Source organism: Cucumis sativus, chromosome 1 (genome assembly GCF_000004075.3).
Source record: "Cucumis sativus cultivar 9930 chromosome 1, Cucumber_9930_V3, whole genome shotgun sequence".
In the NCBI taxonomy this organism is placed as follows: domain Eukaryota; kingdom Viridiplantae; phylum Streptophyta; class Magnoliopsida; order Cucurbitales; family Cucurbitaceae; genus Cucumis; species Cucumis sativus.
This window is the reverse complement of record NC_026655.2, coordinates 13,148,450-13,169,993: the sequence shown is the minus strand read 5'-3', so window position 1 is coordinate 13,169,993 and position 21,544 is coordinate 13,148,450. Positions and strand designations below refer to the sequence as shown.

Here is a 21,544-nt window from a genome sequence, read left to right as displayed (position 1 = left end):
ATTATCTTGATATTCAAGCCATTAATATTATTGTGAGATAAAGATAGTGAATAAGTTGATATTTTTTAATTTTGAAATTCAGTTAAAGTTATTTTGATATAAAATCTATTGCTGAGATTATCATATTCTGAAAAATAATAATTTTGTTATTTTGAAATTCAATTTGGTTAAAATTCAAATTCAATTAGGTTATTTTGAAATTCAAATTCAATTAGGTTATTTTGAAATTAGTAAGATTAAATAAAGTTGAAGTCTTGAATCCATTAGTTGAGTCCCAGATATTAAGAAAAAAGTATGATATGAGTTTATGTATCTTTTTCAGGTAAAAAATAATTAAAAGCTGATAAATGCATAATATAAATTAATTACAATATAGAAACAAGATAATTTTAGTTGGAGAATGTGAATATTTTGGTATTTTATAAAATATTATGCACGTGCAAAAAATGTTATTTGCTAAAATTAACAAAAAAATAGTTTTGCCATTTTTCAAAATGACCCATAAAAATGTTGCTATATCTCTTATGACAGAGTGTATATCTACTGGTTCATATTCGACATGTTTGTTGCTAATAGAATTGGATAAAATCGCATTATATTGAAATAATTACACGAATGACACTTTTAAGCCAATATTGGTAGAAATTATAGTTTAATTAATGTTATTAAGTCAATGAACATGGTTTAAAAGTCCTTCTAAACACAATTAATGTAGTTGTTTTTTAATTTTAACTCATTTATACATCTTTATGCATATGTGCTTGTGTACGTGTGCGCGTGTAGGTAGGTGTGCGTATGTGTATGTGCGTGTGTTCGTGCGAGTGTCCGTGTGCATGTGTGTGTGGGTGTGTGCATGTTTGTATGTGTTTGTGCGTGCGTGTGTGTGCACGGGCTATTGCGTGTGTGCTTGGGTGTGTGGGTGTGCTCGCGCGTGCGTGTTTGTGCGCGTGTGCGTATGTGTTTACGTGTGTGAGTTTGTGCGTACGCATGTGTGCGTTTGTGCATGTGTGTGTGCTTGTGCATGTGTGGATAGATGTGTGTGTGTGCATGCGTTCGCGTGTGCATGTGTGTGTGCGTGCGTTCGTGCGTCTGTGGGTGTCTATGTGTAGGTGTGCGTGTGCACGCGTGTGTGTAAGTGTGCATGTGTACGTGTGCGCGCAGTGCTTCTATGCTTGTGTGCGAACAAGTTAATATTTTTTAATGTTGAGTTTCTTCCAATTTTAAAATAATAATTTAATTATCATGATATTCAAGGCATTAATGTTATTTTGAGATAAAGATAGTGAACAGGTTGATATTTTTTAATTTTGAAATTCAATAAAGGTTATTTTAATACAAAATCTATTGTTGAGACTCTCAAATTCCGGAAAATAATAATTTTGTTATTTTGAAATTCAATTTTGTTATTTTGAAATTCAATTTTGTTATTTTGAAATTCAAATTCAATTAGGTTATTTTGAAATTAGTATGATTGAATAAAGTTATTAATATGTTGAATTAATTAGTTGAGTCTCGAGATATTAAGAAAAATATTATGATATGAGTTAATATATCTATTTCAAGTAAAAGATAATTAAAAGCTGATAAATGCATAACATAAATTAATTACAATGTAGAAACGAAATAATTACAGTTGAAGAATGTTGATATTTTGGTATTTTATAAAATACCATGCACGTGCAAAAAATGCTAGTTGCTAAAATTCAAAGGAAAAAGTAGTTTTGTCATTTTTCAAAATGACCCCTAAAAACGTTGGTATGTCTCTTATGACAAAGAGTGTAGATCTACTAATCCATATTCGATTTGTTTTTTGTTGGTAAAATTGGATAAGACCGCATTATATTGAAATAATTACACGAATGACAGTTTTAAGCCAATATTGATAGAAATTATAATTAATCAATGTTATTAAGTCAAATGAACATGGTTTAAAACTCTTTCTAAACATAATTAATGTATTTGTTTTTTAACTTTAATTAATTTACACATCCTTGTGCGTGTGTGCATATGTGCGCGTGCGTGTGCGTGTGTGGATGGGTGTGTGTGCGTGTGTGTGCGTGTGTTGTGCACGTGTGCGCGTGTGCGCGTGTGCGAACAAGTTGATATTTGTTAATGTAAAATTTCTCCCAATTTGAAAATAATAATTCAATTATCTTGATATTCAAGTCATTAATGTTATTTTGAGATAAAAATAGTGTACAAGTTGATATTTTTTAATTTTGAAATTCAATTAAAGTTATTTTGATACAAAATCTATCGTTGAGATTCTCAAATTTCGAAAAATAATAATTTTGTTATTTTGAAATTGAAATTTAATTAGGTTATTTTGAAATTAGTAAGATTGAATAAAATTAAAATCTTGAATCAATTAGTTGAGTCCCGAGATATTAAGAAAAAAGGATGTATCTTTTTCAGGTAAAAAATAATTAAAAGCTAATAAATGCATAACATAAATTAATTACAACGTAGAAACGAAATAATTACTGTTTGAGAAGGTGAATATTTTGGTATTTTATAAAATATCATGCACACGTGCAAAAAATTCTATTTGCTAAAATTTAAAAGAAAAATTAGTTTTGCCATTTTTCAAAATGACCCATAAAAACGTTGCTATATCTCTTATGACAAAGAGTGTGCATCTACATATTCGACTTGTTTTTTGTTCGTAAAATTGGAGAAATTGAGGACACAACTCCAATTCCTAGCATGCTTTCTCCCTAAGACTATGCTGGTCCTAGTCGGGGAGTGGCATTTACATCCCAGAAAGACACACATGTATCACCTCGTGTTGGCACTTCCATTGCAATGCACAACTCTGACATATATAGTGCCGACATTTCCTTCCTTAAGCTTGAAAAAAGGTGATTTGATGTCCATAAAAAATTAACTGAGGAGTTAGATATTTTCTAACATGTATCTCACGTAATTTGATGCTCATTGATACTGCAGTACTGTGTCAGGAACGTGTTGATGTAAAATCTTTCAGTTTTGATGGATCTTATTACAAGCTTTCAACTCTTCTTAGCACGACTTCTGACAGAACAAAGGTTTGATGTATCTTTACACGATCGCATATCACATATGAACGATCGCATATCCCATCTGAAATATCGATCACCCTTGGTAAAACAACCGTTTAGATATTCTACACGATTGTTTGCTTAAGGATACACGATCATTTTGTAACTATTTTTTTTATTATCCTTTTTTCTTTCTATACTAGAACCAGAATCAATTGTTTGATGATATTAACAACATGTATGATGATCTTCGTGATGATTCTAGTTATCACAATTCTTTATTGATTCACGTGCAACCCCATCTCTTTCTCCTTCACTCTTCCTCTTCCCCGTGCCCACCGCCGCCTGCGTCCCTTAGCCATTTTATATTACTCTTGGACGTCAGCCGGCCACGCCGTCACCGATCCCCTTCGTCTCCGTTGAAGCCGAAGCACCGTTCGTCGTGAGTTCGAACTCTCGGCATCGCGTCTCACCTCTGTTTTCCAGCCAAGTTGTGATTCATTCGCGCGTAGCTCCTTCCACGTTCGCGCCACCACATTCTGCTCCAGGTGACGAGGAGCGTCACCGATTGACCTATCATCTCACCGGCATTGTTACTTAGTTGAAGCAGCCGTCGACCAGACCTGAGCCCGTCACGTCTGTTGAAGTGCCGTCGCGCGGCTCTTCACCTTCCAGCCATGGGTTGTAAGCTGAAGTTTGTTTTTCGTTTGTTGATTAGATCTGATCTATTACACGCGTCGATTCCAGTTATTCGAAGTTGTTGCCCCCATTTTACTCTAATTTTTGGGATTTTTGTGGTAAGTTGTATTGGTGAGTGTGGTGGTTTTACATTGTAATTATCCTTGGGTTGTAGTTTTGGATAATTAGTTAAATTGTTAATTGATTCTTGAAGTTAGCATTTGAGTTCTTTGGATTCACAACTAAATTGTAGATTTGTTGGAGTTCGATTCGCCAATACTTTGATAAGCTAGAATTTACATTGAGGAAATTAAATGAAAGAAAGTATTGTGAAAGTAATTGAGTTCCATATTCTTAGTATTAGGTTTCCTTCGTTCGAGAAATTTAAGTAACATTAAAGTAAGGGGTTTCTATTACTGGACTCTTTGAAAGTTTTGAAATGTGTTGACTGTTTGGATCTCTGGACTTAGTATGGTTTACCAAATATGTAGAAGTAGATATGATGACAAATGTATATTATGCCAGACTAGTATAGAAGTAGATACGATGGATAATGTATTTGTAAACTGAGAAAGGTGTTATGTATATATATATATCTTGACTGTCTGGTGTGTTGTTATGGTATCAACTGATTTTGTAATAGATTGAATAGATTGAACGTAAGTGTGTTAAGTTGGATTGATGATATGATTGTAACGACCCAACTTTTCTAAGTAAGTCGAGGTCGTTAATTTTTTTACAAATAAAAGACTTTGATTAATATAAAACAAAACGTAAGCTAATTTAAAAACATCTTTAAGTCAGGCCTGAATTTCAAACATTTAAGAAAACATAAAAACAATACTATTTACAATAAACGTTTGTAAGCAAACTTTCAATTCATCTTAAACCTCACAAGAACCCATAAGCGGAAGCAAACAACATATTTCCTATGGCAGTCACGCTTCCTTCCTGCCCCTCGCTGGTTTGCCGCTTTTATTACCTTTGCCTGAAAATTAAACATAAGAAGGGTGAGTATTTAAATACTCAGTAAGAGACCCTCTACTGGTCCCGTCAGGGGAAAATAAATTGTTAACGTTCTATTGGGACACCCTGTACAGTCGCAGTCTTGTGATCCCGTAGGATACACATCTCAGTCTAACGCCCCGAGGGACGTACATATCAGTCTAGTGTTCTGCAAAAACATATATCAGTCTAATGCTCCCGAAGGTGCACAATAAATTGGTGATCCCGTGGGACACCTACAAGGTACACATCCCAATACAATCTAACAATTTTCCCCTCATTCCATTCAATCCATCTTTCAATTACTTCAAAACACAAAGTTCTTTCTTTCAACGTCCTAACAGTCAACTTATTTTACTTCAGTCATATGTCTGTCAATAATATGCTAATACATCAGTCAATCAAACTATACAGTCAACACACCCCTCAGTTCATCAGCACACAGTCATACTTTAACGTAACGTACACCCAATCTAAACGAAAATCACAAGTTCACATCTGCATCTCATACAAACACAATCTACAATCTTCGTCCTGTCCACATACACACACTTATATATATATTCCATGACAATCAAAATATACATTCGACGTCAAGTCTACTTCAATTCATATGCATTCATATATATTTTTAGTCAATCCACAGTATACATTTAACACATACAATTCACAGTCATAAGTGAGTCGAGTAGAAAATCCCTTACCTCAAAGTTAGGGAAGCTCCTTAATCAACTAACGTCCTCGAAACAATCCTAAGCATAACAATACAAAATTCAATTACTTTCACAATACATATGTCACTTACTTTCCTCAACGTAAGTTCCAACTCACCGATATATTGGTGAACTGAACCTTCAACAATTCACAAACGGGTTGTGAATGTAAGGGAGCCTAACGTTACTCCCAACACCTCAACGCACGAATGTCGAACTCGCAGCAAAAATCCTAAGTGTGGGTTGGTCAGCGGTCGGCCAAAGGGAACGTGGCGGCTGGGCTTCACGGATGGAGACCGTCGCGAACAGACCGCGAATCTGAATGGTTACAGCAGACTGTTTTGGGTTTCATGATTGAACGACTTTTATGTTCTTGAACTTTCTTTATTATCGATACTTTTACACTTTCAAAATTTTATTTGAAATAGAGCCCGAATAAAAACTCTTTAATGTTGTTAAAAGATATATTTTTTTAAATTATAAAGTCTTATGGTTAAAGGACGAATCTAGTCTTAAAGTAATAACTTCAGCTTAATTCGAAAAATTAGGTCGTTACAATCTATTTTGCAGAAAAGAAAATCATCGATTTTATTTTGGTTAAGAAAAGCTGTTTTTCTTCTACATATTTATAACTCTCTTTCTTTCATTGAGTAGGAGACGGGGTAGGAGAAAACCATAGGATTCTATTAACTTAAAAAAATATTAAATTAATAGAAGTTTCAAATCAACTAACTAATTAACCATTAATCAATTAGTTAATAATTAATTAAATCATATTTAATTAATATTTCATTTAAATCTTATTGAATGAATATCTCTCCAATACCTTATAGTTTTATATTAATTTAATTAAATCAAATTTAATTAAATAATATTAAACTAAACTATTAATTAATTCTTCAATTAATTAATAACTAAATTAAATATTTTATATTTAACTTAAGTTAAATTTGAATCATATTCAAATATAACTTTATCTCATAATTAATAGTTTTAATATGAAACAAATCCACATTAAATTTAATATTTGAACTCATTCAAATGTTTTATCTCTCATAAATTAATTTTGAACTTTATCTAAAATTAAATTTATATAATAAAGTTTCATTAACATATAAACTTTATATTATAATGTATCACTGTATATTATACTAATTATACTAATTTCCAAAGTAAATTTGAATATTTCAAATTAGAACCAATATAAATAAATCACATTATCATTTTGTATCATCCATTACTTTGTATTTAGTCATACTAATTGGATCAACCTAATACATAAAACAAATATAGAAAAATTAAAAAAAAAAAAGCATGCACAAATAGAGACAAATAGACATTGATAGCTATCTATCTCTATCTATCTGAAACAAGCACACATAAATTGTTATATTTCTATATCGATAGACAAAAATAGCAGTCTATTTATCTCTACCTAAGATACAAACATTAAAAAAAAAAAACCTTACCAATAAAATTCTTGACTTTATTCTAAATGCAACACGTTCTCAGCCCAAGAAGTCAAACAACTCTTCATTGTAAAAGTAGCTTTACTTCTTTCATCAAACCACTTTTGCAATACATCTCTAATTGAACTAAGCATGGTAGCTACAGGTAGTTCTCTAAGATCTTTAAAAACTAAATTTACACTGTCTACACAATTTGATGTCATCATTCTATATATGAAACTCATTATACCTGAGATAGATTCAACCAATTTATCAAAGAACCTTGGAATCAACATGTATGATTTAACTGTGTCACCTTTTAATATCTTTACTATGTGTTCTTTTGCCCTCCAAGCTTTCTGCTAACTTATATTAACTCCAAGATTTGTACATGCCTTATGCACAATTGCTTTCGGAATGAAACGATCAGTAGACATGAACCTGAACTCATCTATCAAGCAACTGTCAATTACTGTTGAAGAAGCTTGCATATGACAACTAGTATTCAATGAACGGTCATGTTCATAATTCTACTTATCCATCCAATTGAATCTGTTCACATATTAAATCAACTAGAGAATTAAAGCTGACTCGGACATCTACCAAAATTTCAGCAACTAAGTAATTCTCATAAATATTACATCCATTCCATTGACCTCCATAAAAAACAACAATAGGAAAAGACATTATAATCTGTAAAAAAAAAAAAAAATTAAGTATTTAATTGGGATAGAAAGAAATAGATAGACATAGATATACATTTATTACTGAATAAAAGAATAAAATGTACAAAATGATAATACTAAACACAATGCAAGAATAAGTAAACGATCGTGCAATGAAATAATATACATTAAACGATCCTATTAACCGTGATAAACGACCATTTAACAACGGTAAATGATAATATTGATTAAAATAAATTATCGTGTTGACATGGGTACACGATCATATGATATTGGTGATCGTATTGAATAGTGTAAACAATCGTCTTGTTATCGGTACACGATCGTGTTAATATTTGTAAGTGATTCTATTGATAGTGGTAACTGATCGTGTAATTCCATGTAAATTATCGTAAAAAACTTTAAACTATCGATCTTTATAATGAAGTACATAATTCTTACATTAATACTTAAAATTTGTTGTAACGATCCAACTTTTCTAACTAAGTTGAAGTCATTAATTTGGACAAAGAGACCTTGATTGACACAAATTATAGTAAAATTCACTTGAAATCATACGATCAAAGAAAACAAACTTAAGTTCGGGCCCTATTTCAAATAACCAAAACTTTAAAAGTACTATTTACAAAACAACAGTTCGTAAACTCAGTTCCATCACAAAATTTTTAAACAACCTCATGTACAAAGGAAAAACAAGAAACATAAAGCGAAAGCATTTGAAGAACATTCCCTTATGGCAATCACGTCTCCTTCTTGTCCCTCGTCGGTCTACCTCCTTTGTTACCTTTGCCTGAAATAGTTAAACATGAAAGGATGAGTATAAACATACCCAATAAGAGACCCGCTATTGGTCCCATTAGGGGAAAAAGAAACTGTTAACTTCCTATTGGGGTACCCTGCACAGTCACAGTCTTGTGATCCCGTAGGATACACATAATCAGTCTAACACCTCAAAGGACGCATAAATCAGTCTACTGTTCTGCAGAAACACATATCAGTCTAATGCTCTCGAAGGATGCACATATCAGTCTAGTGCTATCGAAGGATGCACATATCAGGTGGTGATCCCGTAGGACACCCGCAAGGTAACTACCCAATAGAAATCTAACAATTTTCCCCTCAATCCATTCTAAACATCTTAACACTCATTCATAGTACAGTCCAGCTACTTCAACATATAATCCTTTCACTTAACACCCTAATAGTCAACCTATCTCACTTGAGCCCAATGTCCGCCAGTAACATATCAATACATCAGTCAATCAAACTATATAGTTATAACACCCCTCAATTCACCAGTACACAGCCCTACTTTAGTATAACCTACACCCAATCTAAACGACAATCACAAGTTCACATCCACATTCCATACAAACACAATCTACAATTGTCGTCCTGTCTACATCCATACATATATATATATTCCCAGACAATCACAATATGCATTCAACATCAAGTCTACATCAATCCATGTATATATATATTTTTTTTCAGTCATTCACAGTATACATTCAACACCAAGTCTACATCCATATGTATATATATCGTTTTGACATCTTTACTCAATCAGAGGTAACTATACAGACAGCACAATTCAAAACTATAGGTGAGTCCAGTAGTAGAGAATCCCTTACCTTATAACCTTACTTAAGCTTCTTTTTCAAACTAAAGTGCAACGAACCGACCTAAACATAATTGAAGAGAAATCAATCACTTCCACAAACAATTTAATCCATTCAATTCACTCTATATGTAAATTCCATAACTTACCCAAATTGTGGAGAATCAAATTCTAACGGAGACGGATCGGTGCAACAAATAACCGAACAATTCAGATCTAAACATACATGGCGTGACAGAACTGGAGTGACTCGGGCTAACGGTTATGCGACGATAGGAAAAAATTTGCTTGACGTTCGGTGTAGGTGGAAGACGGTGGTGAAGTTGATTGGAGAAGGAAAAGAGAAGGAAGAAAAGAGAGATTATGCATACACTGTGAGAAGCACACAAAAAAATTGAAAATAAATTGAAAAGAAGAGAGAGATAAGTCTGAGGGAGAAATATTCATTTCCTTTTCAAAGTGAATTGCAAAGAAATTTTCTCAAATTGAAAAGAAAGGAGAAATATACAAAGTCAGCCACCGCTTCTTCTCCCTTCAGTTTGCAGTTTTCGTCTCCCTCTCTTCTATTATTAAAATAAATAAATAAAATATCACAACCCGACTTAACACAAACTATTTACTCCAACTTTTTAAACTACAAATTTAATTTCTCAACTTTTAAACTATTTTAAACTTACAAATCTACTTTATTCATTTCTTCAGATTTATATCTAACAAATAAAAAAAAATCAAAATTTATAGACACTTAAAACATAAAATTGAAAGACCTATTAAACAATTGAAAGGTTTAAGAGGTAACTAGACAAACTTTAAAAGTTCTAAGGGAAAGAATCTTTTGTTTAACTATTACAGTAATTAATTTTGAAAATATGTTATTTTAAAAAAACTACAAGTGTTTGACAACTCTTTGAAAGCTATTGAAATACTCTCAAATTGTATTTTAAGCAATTTTAATAAAAAGAAAGTCTACATAAAAAAATTACCCTTTTTAAAGGAACATTTTTTCTCTAATCACTCCAATGGAACTCAAACACGTACTTCAAGTTAATTCTGGTATCCAAGAATCAGTCTCATCCAACATAAACAAGAACATTCAACTTGATAGAACTTCATTACCTCATTTTTACAATTCCCAAAGTTACTAAATGAAGGACCATTCCTAAAACATACTTACATCCAACTTTCTCCATGAATAAACTTATCGTCTTTTATGTACTGATGAATATAGAGATGGAGCGATCAGAGTTTGTTTATGTACCAAATTAGAGTGAGTTGAGAAAAGAGTGGATTTACACAAGGACGAAATGGCTGGCTGCTGCTTGTTCAAAACTGAAAGTTAGGGTGACCTTGTTTCTCATAGGGACTCAGCAAATTGAGGGGCCTCCAGGTCAACTTCTGGTCTCATTATACATGCCATTAGCCATTCAACGTTGAAAGTCCATATCCCTTTTTGTACGGCCACCAAGGCTTCCTCCACGTCTTCCTCACAAGCCACAAAGATCGTCTTCCATACGTTGTTTACTTTATCTAGCTCATGAATCACCTAAATTTTCAAGCATAATGAATTTGCCAAATGAGAGAAAAAATTATGTATATACTACAAGGAAATTGCAAGAATTCACCCTATCAAAAAATATTAAACAAATTCTTGTTCTAGTCCCTAAAATTTTCCATCTTTTCCCAACTTTCAAAATGATTCCTATGAGATATATTCCAATCACATATAGCAGAAATGACCGATGAGTATTGGATAAATGAATATTAGTTGATAAAATAATTTACAAAATACTAAAATCGTTAGTTGGCTACGTTTTGGAAGCTCGATGATTAAAATGGATGTTTTGAAAGTTCTAAGGCTAAAATGGAATTTAAATCAACATAATAGTAAGTTCAAGATCAAAGACAAGCTAAACAATAAAATGTTGCAAGCAGAAAACAATCTAATCATAATTAGAAACATGAATGTATGTATTTGTAAACCAAATCACAAAAAATAACTCCAAATTTCGATCTAGAGACAATTAAAAACTTGAACAAATTTGATAATTAAAGAAACACGGAGATGGCCATATGACCCCTTGTGCATAGACTTTTTACATTACATGCTCAATTCCTAGGATCAAAACAAACATAAATATTAAAGACTTAAGAAGCACATACACTCTAGTTTGGCTAGTGTATCAATAAACAATATGTATGGAACACTCGGAGAACACGTGTTGAACACTAGTTAGTACAGTAGATGTGTTAGACAACAAGTATTCCAATGCAATAAAGGTCAAGATTGGTCACACACACATATTAAACTCTTGGCTTTGAATAAGTTTTGAGTGAAGGACAAGCTTATTTTTAAGCATATAAATACATAAACTTATTGACTTTGAATTTCTATATAAATATGATACATACTTTTTAAATTATATATATTAAAACTGTGTTCTAGCACTATCCTATATTTTTTAGAAAAAAATGACACGTCACCATGTCTATGATTTATTGACCCATGTCTAGAATTCGTATACGTGCTTGTTTGTTGAGAACTTCACGTCTTCATTAGATGGGAGGATAGCCATATTATAGTGGTTGTATATGTAATATAGAGAACCAAACCTAGTACTCGAGATTTGTACAATAACAGAGAACTTACATTTCCACCGGTTGACTTGACTATCAGGGATAGAGTTTTAGGTGGTGGTTGAGCGTGAGCTGATATGCAAACATCATACCCTTCAAATAAAGCTCAAGAACATGCTTTTGCCCTGAGAACTGCAGCTTTTAGGCTGGCTCGATACTTCGATATGTAGTCATCATCATTTAGTATGTAAGGCAACTCGTCTGCAGATCAATAAGGAATTAATCAATCACAAAAATTAGGTAGGATGAAAAACATAAGTGGAAGAAAATACATTACGCTTTGATACTAGCAAGCCATTCGAACTTACCAACAAATCTGCCTTCCCGTTAGGTTTCCTTTAACCAACTGGAGGAGAAAATCCAAGCTCTGAGTAATTTGCAATTAACTTGCAATTTTAGTAACAAGATATAGTAAAAATTATGAGCAAGAGCACACTGACACACTTGAAGCCACATGGTAATGCATATGCTCGATAATCATTGAGAACATTAACAGGAGAAAATAAAGTTAAGAACAGTAGCTTGAAGAACAAAAAACATTCTACAACATAAAATCTTCAAAAACACATTGCTTAAAATCAAGTTTACTAATATAAAAGGTAAGATATTACGTTCCACTCTCCACACTACTGAAGTTCAACATTTCACATGAAAGAAATGAAATACTACTCTCAAATATAACTGAAAAAAGCATAAATGGGTAAAGAAAAAGCATAGAGAAATGCAAAAGAATCCTTGGCTTTGATATATTGAAAGGTAAAGAATATCAACCATAGATGCCCGGGAGAAGAACTCCTACAAATACACACTTAACGCAGATTATCATTCGCTAACATGAGACCTTCTAGAGGAATTCTGTTAGGATACTTCCAAACAAGAACAAGATCTTAATTTATTATAATGAACTATAAGAAAATACAAGATAAAACCAAGTATAAGGCACTTGGAACCTCCCTCTTGAGTACTCTCACCCAAGCCCTAGATCACTCCCCAGAATTCTCCCCTCACTTACCCTCCCTCCATTTATAATAAGATGTAACCACACTTACATAATAACTACTAGTAACTTTCTAAATATCTAATTACCCTTATACCCCTAACCTTATAATAATCTAAGTATCTAACATTACCCGATCCTTCAAAACACCTTGTCCTCAAGGTGTGCTTACAAACATGATCAAGGCCCCTTTCTCTTTTTTTCTCTTTTTAATTGCAAACAATCCCCAGCATTCTGCTCTTCAATGTTGAAAAAGAAATCCTCCCCTTCGGCTTTGAAAAACTCTTGATTCCAATAAGGTCCATTGACTTCAGCCCACAAAGCAGCCCAATGTACTTGAATTTTCCTTTTCCAAAACACATTGTCTTAGTTAACCCTTTGCATATCACCAACAAGTGTTTAATTTTCAAACTCTTCATCTCTAGTGGGCTCGGCCATAATCAAAGTGTTGCGTCAAGACCAAAATCATATTGCCGCCGGTTTCATTCCTAGGACCCACCTACATACACGTTTTTCTTCCCTCCTATTTTTGGAACTCTCCACCCACTTCATCTACAAAATGATGTGCCCCCAATGTTTTATTTAGAATAAGTTGAAGCTCATTTAGAGTAAGTTGAAGCCCACTTGAAATAGTAAAACCCAAGATTGTTACTTTTGTCCTAATCCTCTTTCCTACCAATTTCTACCACGTCATTGTCACCATCATGTGTGCAGCAACTTCTTCCTCGTCACGTGATTCACCCCTATTCCAGACCACCTTCTCGAGCCTCTGTAGACCGGTAACTGTCGGCTTCTTCTTTCTCCATTGCAACCAGCCATTTTGTGTTTCTTTGAGCAACAAATTTTTCTCCACTCGCGTCTTCATTTCGAGCCTCACAGGTAATCCTCGTCGACCTTCCTCTATAGTTTCTTCTTGGTCACTCTTTGCCATCCTCTTCACCTTCGTTGTATAACCGTTGCAATCGCGTTTTCCTCGATTCTTCTATGGATTTAGCAACTTCTTGGAATCCATCGATTTATGGACCTGAAGATTCCAATCCGTTCTAAATAAACACAATCCAGATCAGTGCCACTGAACACAGGCATTTCAACCTTCTTGAATTTGCTATGATCGTTCGAGTTTTCATCCCTTTTAAAGTTGTTTGTTTTACCTTCTACCTTGATTTCCTTCAATGTCTTACCTCCACCTTCGATGATACTCTCAATCGTTGGTCCTTTGCTCGACGATCCTTCCATTCTTCCGGAGATTTTCGAATTATCCTTCTGCTATTCCTTCGATGCATTTAGCAACCGTTCTTGTTTTTCCAACTAGATGACCAGTCTTTCGATGCTTTCTGGCAAGGATAACAAGTTTTATTCAATTGCCAGCAACTTGTGTAACTCCACTTGTATCCCCGAGATTTCCTTATCAGAGGTCTCCAACTTCTCTTCGATCCGTTTTTGTGCTGCTCTATCGTTCTCCCAAGTTAAAACGCTCTGATACCAATTTGTTAAGATACTGTAAATATACGGCAAGTGTATCTTACTTTATTGAATTACCTCAACGAATTACAGTATAGAGAATAAAAAATCACTCACATCTACTTCCTAAAGGCACACTCCAGTGAGGATCACAACAAAGAACAAGAAAAACTAAGAACAAACCGCAACCATGAAAATGACCAAAACAAACAATAAAAAGAACTTGACTTGGACCCTCTACTTCTCCCGAGCACGAAAGACGGCAGCCTCTACTTCTTTGGAATATTTTGTCCCCTTTCTCCCTCCTCTTTCCTCCCTTTTATTTTGCTTTACTAACAAACTAATGGGAAAGATCTCCTCCGATATTTTCTCCTCCTATAATCTCTCCTATATTCTCGTGTGGGTCAATATTACCCTTTTTAATTCTTCTACTGTATTTAAATAATATTGGAGACATATACTTCCTAACAAGAACAAGATCTGAATTTATTATAATGTAACTATAAGAAAATACAAGATAAAACCAAGTATAAAGCACTTGGAACCCTCCCTCTTGAGTACTCTCACCCAAGCCTTATATCACTCCCCAAAATTCTCCCAACTTACCCTCCCTCCATTTATAATAACATGTAACCACCCTAGTTACCACACTTACATAATAACTACTAGTAACCACACTTACACAATAACTACTAGTAACTTCCTAAATATCTAATTACCCTTATACCCCAACCCTATACTAATCTAGGTATCTAACAAATTCCATAACATAATGTATTAGGGGAAGAAGGAAATCGAGGATAAAAACACTAGCTAGCCAACAAATATCTTTCATTAGTGAGCTTGAGCCATTTTACACGTAAAATGGGAAAAGTAAGCCTGAAACCCAAATTAGCCTAATGGTTGTCTTAACAACCACTACCCACCATCACGATAGAAACAACTGAGAAGGAAGAGCATGATACAATCCAACTCAAACATAAGAATTGATTTTGATGTTTAATTAAAAGTAAACAGGCAGTAGAATAAGAAACTATGCCCTTTTAGATCTAGAAGGTTCACAACAATTTCCAGCCTAAGCACAACTACGAGGCAATGGAAGAATAACGACAAAGGCCTTGTGTGCATGGAATCGCTAACTTTTGTGCAAATGAGATGATTATCGGTATTCAAAGGCCAAAAGGATACATAGAAGAGTGTTCGTCTAAGGTTGCAAGACTAACCCTGAAAAGAGAGCAATACAAAAATTTAGAGTTTTCCGCAAATTTCCTGTAATGACATGAGTGCTTGTACTCCCATCAGCAGTGAGAGAACCACCAAGCTCCTCAATCATCTGAATCAGAAAACAACTGCACATTAGAGCAGTCACAATTTGGAATAAATAGAACTTTTTATTGTTAGAATCTTAGAATATTTATGAAAAGTTTATGGGAATATTTTTCTTAATTCCTAAATATTTTCCTTTTTTATTCCTCTGTATATTCTATTTATTCTCCCTTGTACCTATTGTATTTTTCATCAAAAAATAATAAGAAGAAAAATATAGTGGTTTTTCTCCTGGTACACAGGTTTCCACATAAAGTTCTGTGTTTATTTGTCTCCCTTTCAATATGGTATCTGAGCAGGTGGTCCAAGAAGGTCTTGTGTTCAAGCCTCGCATTGTCGTTTCCTCCCCAATTAAAATCCGTTTCCAGTTGTTGGGCCTTTCAAATATTTCAAGCCCACAAGTGAGGAGAGTGTTGGTGATATATAATTGAATTTTCTTTCTTTTTTTAAAAAAGGATACGAGTCTCACTATTATTAATATAAAGAAAGAGACAAAGCTCAATGTACATGAGGATTATACAAAGAGCAAAAGGGGAGAGGGAAGATCAACAGGCGCATCCGGGCATCTCAAACTAGGTTGACACCCCCTTAGTGCCCTCAAAACATCCAAAAAGCGACAACACAAGATCAAAACAAAAAGCCACAAAAACAAAGACAAACAAAATGATAAAAAGAATCTTTCCAAAGCAAAATCATAATCCAAGGCAGCATGCTGAGAACAAAGAAGAATAAGCCTTGATTGGTTGAGCAAAAACTGTTTGAAGCAGAGGGTTGATCCGAAAGTTCTGATCATCACAATATCCTACGTCGAAGATCTTCTTTTGCATTACATTTTCTAAAATTTCCAATCCACTCTGTTAAAGGCCTTTTCAAGGTCTAATTTAATGATCCATCTTTTCTTTTTTCGGATACTATAGACCTCCACAGTTTCTTTTGCTATTAAAATAGGATCCAATATTTGGCACTCTTCCAGAAAGCCACATTGTAATGGAGAAGTATGTTAGGATTCTAACAATAAAACACAAAATATCCTAACCAAATGGCTAAACAGAGGCAGCACTCTGTAATTCTTTATTTATGTAAAAGCCAAAACACATTCAACTGTAGTAGATATGAAAAATAAAGGATGAACAACATAGAAAACTTACCCAGCTCCTTTATACGGGGCTGGATACCCTCAGGCTACAACAGCCTTTACTCTCCTTGAAATAACCAAAAAAGACCTAGCCTCCCCTACCCCAACATTACATATTTATACCTCTCTCTCTCATCCCTCCTGGCGGGCCCCACCTGCACGATCCTCTCCCATTATTCTCTCATCATTGGTTGCTAAGGAATTTCCCTTTCTACCGTTCCTTTTATAGGTATAGATAATAGGAGGTCTTACAAAGTAATACCTGGCCTGACTTTCTTTAATCTTTCTGCGAGAACCTTTCCAAACAACTTATAAATTAATGTTGAAACAACTTATAAGCCACACTGTAATGACATTCCTTCTCTTGACCGAACTTCAATAATCGACAACTTATATTTATCCACATAATCAGCAAAACTCTTAATCTGCCACTAGCTTCAAACAAAGACCCAGCCAATTCCTTTTAAACTCCATAGTGCCTTTATAATACAACTGGCAATCTCTTCTCTTTTGGTCTCCGGAATCAATGCTCTATCTGGATTAGCTTTCTTCAAAAGATTTTTAATAGCCAATTGTTTCGAATGGCCCATGAATCCTCTAGTGTTCCATGATATAATCTCCATCTTTGCTACCTCTGCCTTATATCAATTCAATTTCACATGCTGCCAAGAAAGGAACCAACTCTTGAGGGGGAAGGATACTTGCTGACCTGCACAAAATTTCTTTTTATGGGGAGGAAAACAATTTAATAAAATCTGGACCGAGAGAGTCAATGTCCTCTTGTTTCTCTGTCTCTGATTGAATTATTTCTTCCTCAACTGGTTCAAATTCTGCACTACTTAAACTGGTGACTGATTCAACTTCCATGAATTCATCTTCTAGGTTCTCAACTTTTTTGAGACAAGAAGTATCTTGCACAAAATTAAAGAATGAACCAAAAAGTTTGGAGGAGGATTGAGAAAATTTATTACTTAAGGAGGAAGGCAGTACTGACCTTTTGCCAACTGAATTTGGAATTTGTATCTTCACACAACTTTCCTCTAATAAATCAGAATTAGCCAAGCTCATCCAAATGTTGCGAAAAGAAGTTCTCCCTTTGGTATAGGTCTTGAGGTGCTCATAAATTTTTTTGGCATGTATTGGAATAGCTTTCATTGCAGAGGATATTTTAGTCTTGGGAGAGGCTGGTAATTTTGGTTGAGAACTGAAAACAGGAGATGGCCAGCAAGTGAAGTTCCTTGATGGAGGAGAGGACTCTGATTCTTCCTCCAATTCGTCAGAATACCAAAAGCCATTGGTATTCTGATTAATAAAATTCTTGGGGCCTACCATCTGTGTGTCAGATTTTAAAATGTCTGCAGATACATTAAGTTTGAAAAAATCTGGTTGGGGAGGGCTAGGTGAGCTATTTTTTGAGATAATAAAATACCGGCTGGCTGCCTTTTCTACTTTCAAGGTCTGTTTTTCTCTCTTTTCTGTTGAAGTCTTTTCCCCTTCTAAGTACGTGGAGATGCCAGCTATACCCAAATTTGAATTTTGCCTTCTGAAAATTATTTTTTCCGGCGAGGATTCAAGGTCTGAAACTCTTTCCGGTCGAACAAGGTTTTCTTCTTCATCATCCAACTTCCTAAGTGCTTCGAAAGGATTTCTTGAGATGGATGGGGCATTCTGTTTGAGAAAATTCAGGTATCTGGGAGACCATCACTTTGGAGCCCTTCATCTAAAATCACTGAATTTATTCTACATAAATCAATAGGATTGGAAAAATCACTTTGAAATAGATCAGATTGGATTATTACAGGAGCTTCTAAGGGTTCAAAATCCCCAAAATTAAGGGAAAATTTTCCTCAGTTCTCACTCTTTAATTCTATAGTTGCTGGTAAAAATCCGCAAAGATTTTTCCAAACTTTAATTCTTGCTTCAGAGAACTTGATCAGATTGAGTGTTTCTAAGATTATACTTTCTAGTCCACCAAAGTAGCTTAAGCTTAAGGCTATAATTGAATTTTCTTTCAACCACCAGCTTAAACTTTTTGGTGAATCGGTGGTTTAATATTTATATTAATATTTTATAAAAAAGTATACAGCTAATGCCATATAAAATAAATAAAGAAATACTATAAAATCTACATCCATAAAATATGCATGTGAACACATATCAGAAGATGGATATTCGTAAGTTAGAAAGACCGATAACAAAATGTCATAATTAAACAACATCATTAATATTATGGGTAGTTTCAAGCTTCATTTGTCTATTCTAGGTAGGGATATTGAATAACTCTTAAAAATAATATAAAGATTGAATCCCTAAACTTCATGTGCTTGCTAGTATACAACCTAAAAGTTCAACAGTTAAAGAAACTGATTAATCATTTTTGGCAGGATGTCAGATTCGCCTTTCGAAATCCTACATGAGTAGAGCCAGCCAAATAAGCCAAGCCTCTTAAGGAATATGGAGAAGTTCAATGACTGGGTATGTATATGATAAGCCTTAACCTCAATTTTATTTGTCAATAATGGAGGGAAGGAATCAAAAGCTTCTCTAGCTCTCCCAATTATTCTAAGAAACCTAATACAAGGTATGTCAAAACATACCCTCCCCAAACAATCATAATAGCATTTATATGAAAGCATAAAAGACTCATGGCCCCCTTAACTAGCAACATTCAGACCAACAAATACAGCTTCCCATCCTCCTCTCCTGAATCCTTTCTTGTGCCTACGGGTGTACACCTTCACTACCATGGGCCTATCAGTATTTAGAGATCGTAGAGGCTGTATGAGCCAAGGAGCTGGAAGAGTAGGATTAGGGAAGTGTGGAGTTTTCCGCTCTTTGTTTGGCCAAAAGTGTTTGTGGACTCCCGACAAGAAAATTTCAATTTTATGCCTTATTGACTTCGTATGTCCTAGGCCCTAAGAGTTCAAAACTTTCTAGATTTCACAACTTCTTGGACCACTCCTTGTGCCAAACACCCCTTTAAAGAATACTAAGCCAAGGATATAAAACTTCAATACCATCAATAGAAAATCTCATAAAAGAAACATGAATGATGAATATTTTAGAAGACTATAAATTGGTACCGTACCTTCATGAGCTGAGTTTTCTTAGTTTCGTCTGCAATGTTCATCAGCATAATTTTAAATGATTTTCCTAATGTGTTCTCTTCAGAATTGAGGTCCTCTGATGCCACATTTACACTTCCAAATTCTTGACAGAAATTTTGTGTACACTGATTGGTTGGATTTTTAGGATAAATACTTGATAAAATCTCATGCTTTGAATTGGCTAAAGAGCATCCTGGAGAGCAGGTATCGTATACATCACTTTTAGGATCAAGATTTTTGTTAGAGTGGGAATGGAAATGGTCCAGATTGACTCCTTTTACTTTCTTTGACTTCAGGGAAGAAAGTGATGCTTCCCAAACTCTCTTTGCGCTATGTTTAGAGCAAGAACAATGTGTCTCATCCAAATTACCAAGAGTATTGGATAATTTTGCAATACTAGCTGTCGTGTTGTTCTCTATTTCTGCAAAAGAAACCAGACCGTTGCTGTCATGCACTGCATCCTAGTTTAAATAAACCGTTATGAGATAATTAAGCAACATATGGAGAATAATTTAAATTGTACTATCTTGTGGAACAAAACCTGAATTACACATACCCTGAATTTCATTTTCTTCTCCAAGGGGCACTAAAGTTACAAACTCGTCATGTTGAAAATTCAAATTTTGAATGGTATGCTGATCAGTTGCATTTGAAACGTTGCAACCTCGATTGGCAACACTGATTCTTGCAGCATACGGGGCTTCAGGCTTTAATAGAGAAAGTAACTTTGGAAAGTTAGTCGAACACATTGAAATTCCCTGAATGTGCGAAATCCATGGATTTTATTACACATCCCAAAGGTGAACGACTTTGAGGCATCTTGGTTATAATCAATTGGTTCTCGAAGTACGCCACCTTCATCCCCACTATAAAACTATGTTCTGTCGAGCTGATAGCACACTTGTTCTTTAAGAACGTCTTGAAGTTATGGAGAGTTCCATCAAGCATTGTGAGTGACAGGGATGGTAGATTCATTGGTACTCTCTGGACCGAACTATTCGCCTTCTTAGGGACACGCCTAAATATATCCTTAAGCTGCCATCCTCAGACGAATGGCCAAACTGAAGGATTCAATTGTATGCTTAAGGAATATCTACGACATTTTGTTGATTCTGGACAAAAGAATTGGGCCTAGTTGATGGATGTGGCTCAATTTTGTTTTAATGCACAAACTAGTCTATCCACAAGAACGAGTCCTTTCGAAATCTTGAGTGGAAGACAACCTATACTGCCTCATATTGTTGATCATCCTTATGCCGGAAAAAATCCTCAAGCTCATAACTTTACGATAAAGTGGGAGAAGACTACGAACATCGCTCGAGCATACTAAGAAAAAGTCTCGAAGCGTATGATAAGAAGCATCATCCTCTCAAGTTTTGAGCGGAAGACCAACTCTTCATAGAGTTTAAAGCAAAGCAAATTTGATTTAGAGGACATCAACATCAGCATTCTCGGGTCCTTCAGGTTATGGCTTCCTCTCACAGGATTGGGTATTGGAGGGTTGAGTTGTTTGGGGTTTGTCATTAGAGTATTGGTAAGGGTGTGAGAAGGAAGTTGTGGTATGTTCTCTGGTGTGCTACGATTTATTTTATGTGAAAGGAGCATAATCATTGTCTCCATGGTGGTCAAGCTCGTGAGGTCATCCTTGTTGTATTATGATATTAACTTTTCAAAAAAAAAAAAAGAAAGATAATGCAATTCAACTTTAGATAA

General features: G+C 34.5%; 1 protein-coding gene and 2 long non-coding RNA genes across 5 annotated transcripts; 1 reads left to right on the top strand and 2 right to left on the bottom strand.

Annotated features, from left to right (window-relative positions):
• Positions 1-2,591: 2,591 nt before the first annotated feature.
• Positions 2,592-3,744, top strand: LOC116404067. The gene is made up of 4 exons (XM_031886262.1): positions 2,592-2,861; positions 2,950-3,047; positions 3,224-3,310; positions 3,739-3,744. Exons 1-4 carry the CDS (start codon positions 2,726-2,728, stop codon positions 3,742-3,744), a joined length of 327 nt encoding a protein of 108 aa, XP_031742122.1. The 5' UTR covers positions 2,592-2,725.
• Positions 3,745-8,112: 4,368 nt separating this feature from the next.
• Positions 8,113-9,798, bottom strand: LOC116401756. The gene is made up of 3 exons (XR_004214115.1): positions 9,321-9,798; positions 9,185-9,235; positions 8,113-8,340 (listed from the first exon to the last, which is right to left on the bottom strand). It is a non-coding gene; the product is annotated as an uncharacterized LOC116401756 (long non-coding RNA).
• A 396-nt stretch (positions 9,799-10,194) lies between these two features.
• On the bottom strand, positions 10,195-20,116 carry LOC116401775. 3 transcript variants are annotated; one of them, XR_004214141.1, is made up of 4 exons: positions 19,813-20,116; positions 12,114-12,172; positions 11,819-12,006; positions 10,195-10,714 (listed from the first exon to the last, which is right to left on the bottom strand). It is a non-coding gene; the product is annotated as an uncharacterized LOC116401775 (long non-coding RNA). The 3 variants fall into 3 exon arrangements; XR_004214140.1 differs by lacking the exon at positions 19,813-20,116 and adding an exon at positions 15,487-15,632; XR_004214139.1 differs by lacking the exon at positions 19,813-20,116 and having other exon boundaries at positions 12,114-12,293.
• Between the last annotated feature and the right edge of the window lie 1,428 nt (positions 20,117-21,544).

Coding starts and splice junctions, on each gene's coding strand:
- LOC116404067 (XM_031886262.1), top strand. CDS start 2,726: ATGCTGGTCCTAGTCGGGGAGTGGCATTTACATCCCAGAAAGACACAC. Junction 2,862..2,949: donor TTCCTTAAGCTTGAAAAAAG/GTGATTTGATGT, acceptor TTGATACTGCAG/TACTGTGTCAGGAACGTGTT. Junction 3,048..3,223: donor CGACTTCTGACAGAACAAAG/GTTTGATGTATC, acceptor TTTCTATACTAG/AACCAGAATCAATTGTTTGA.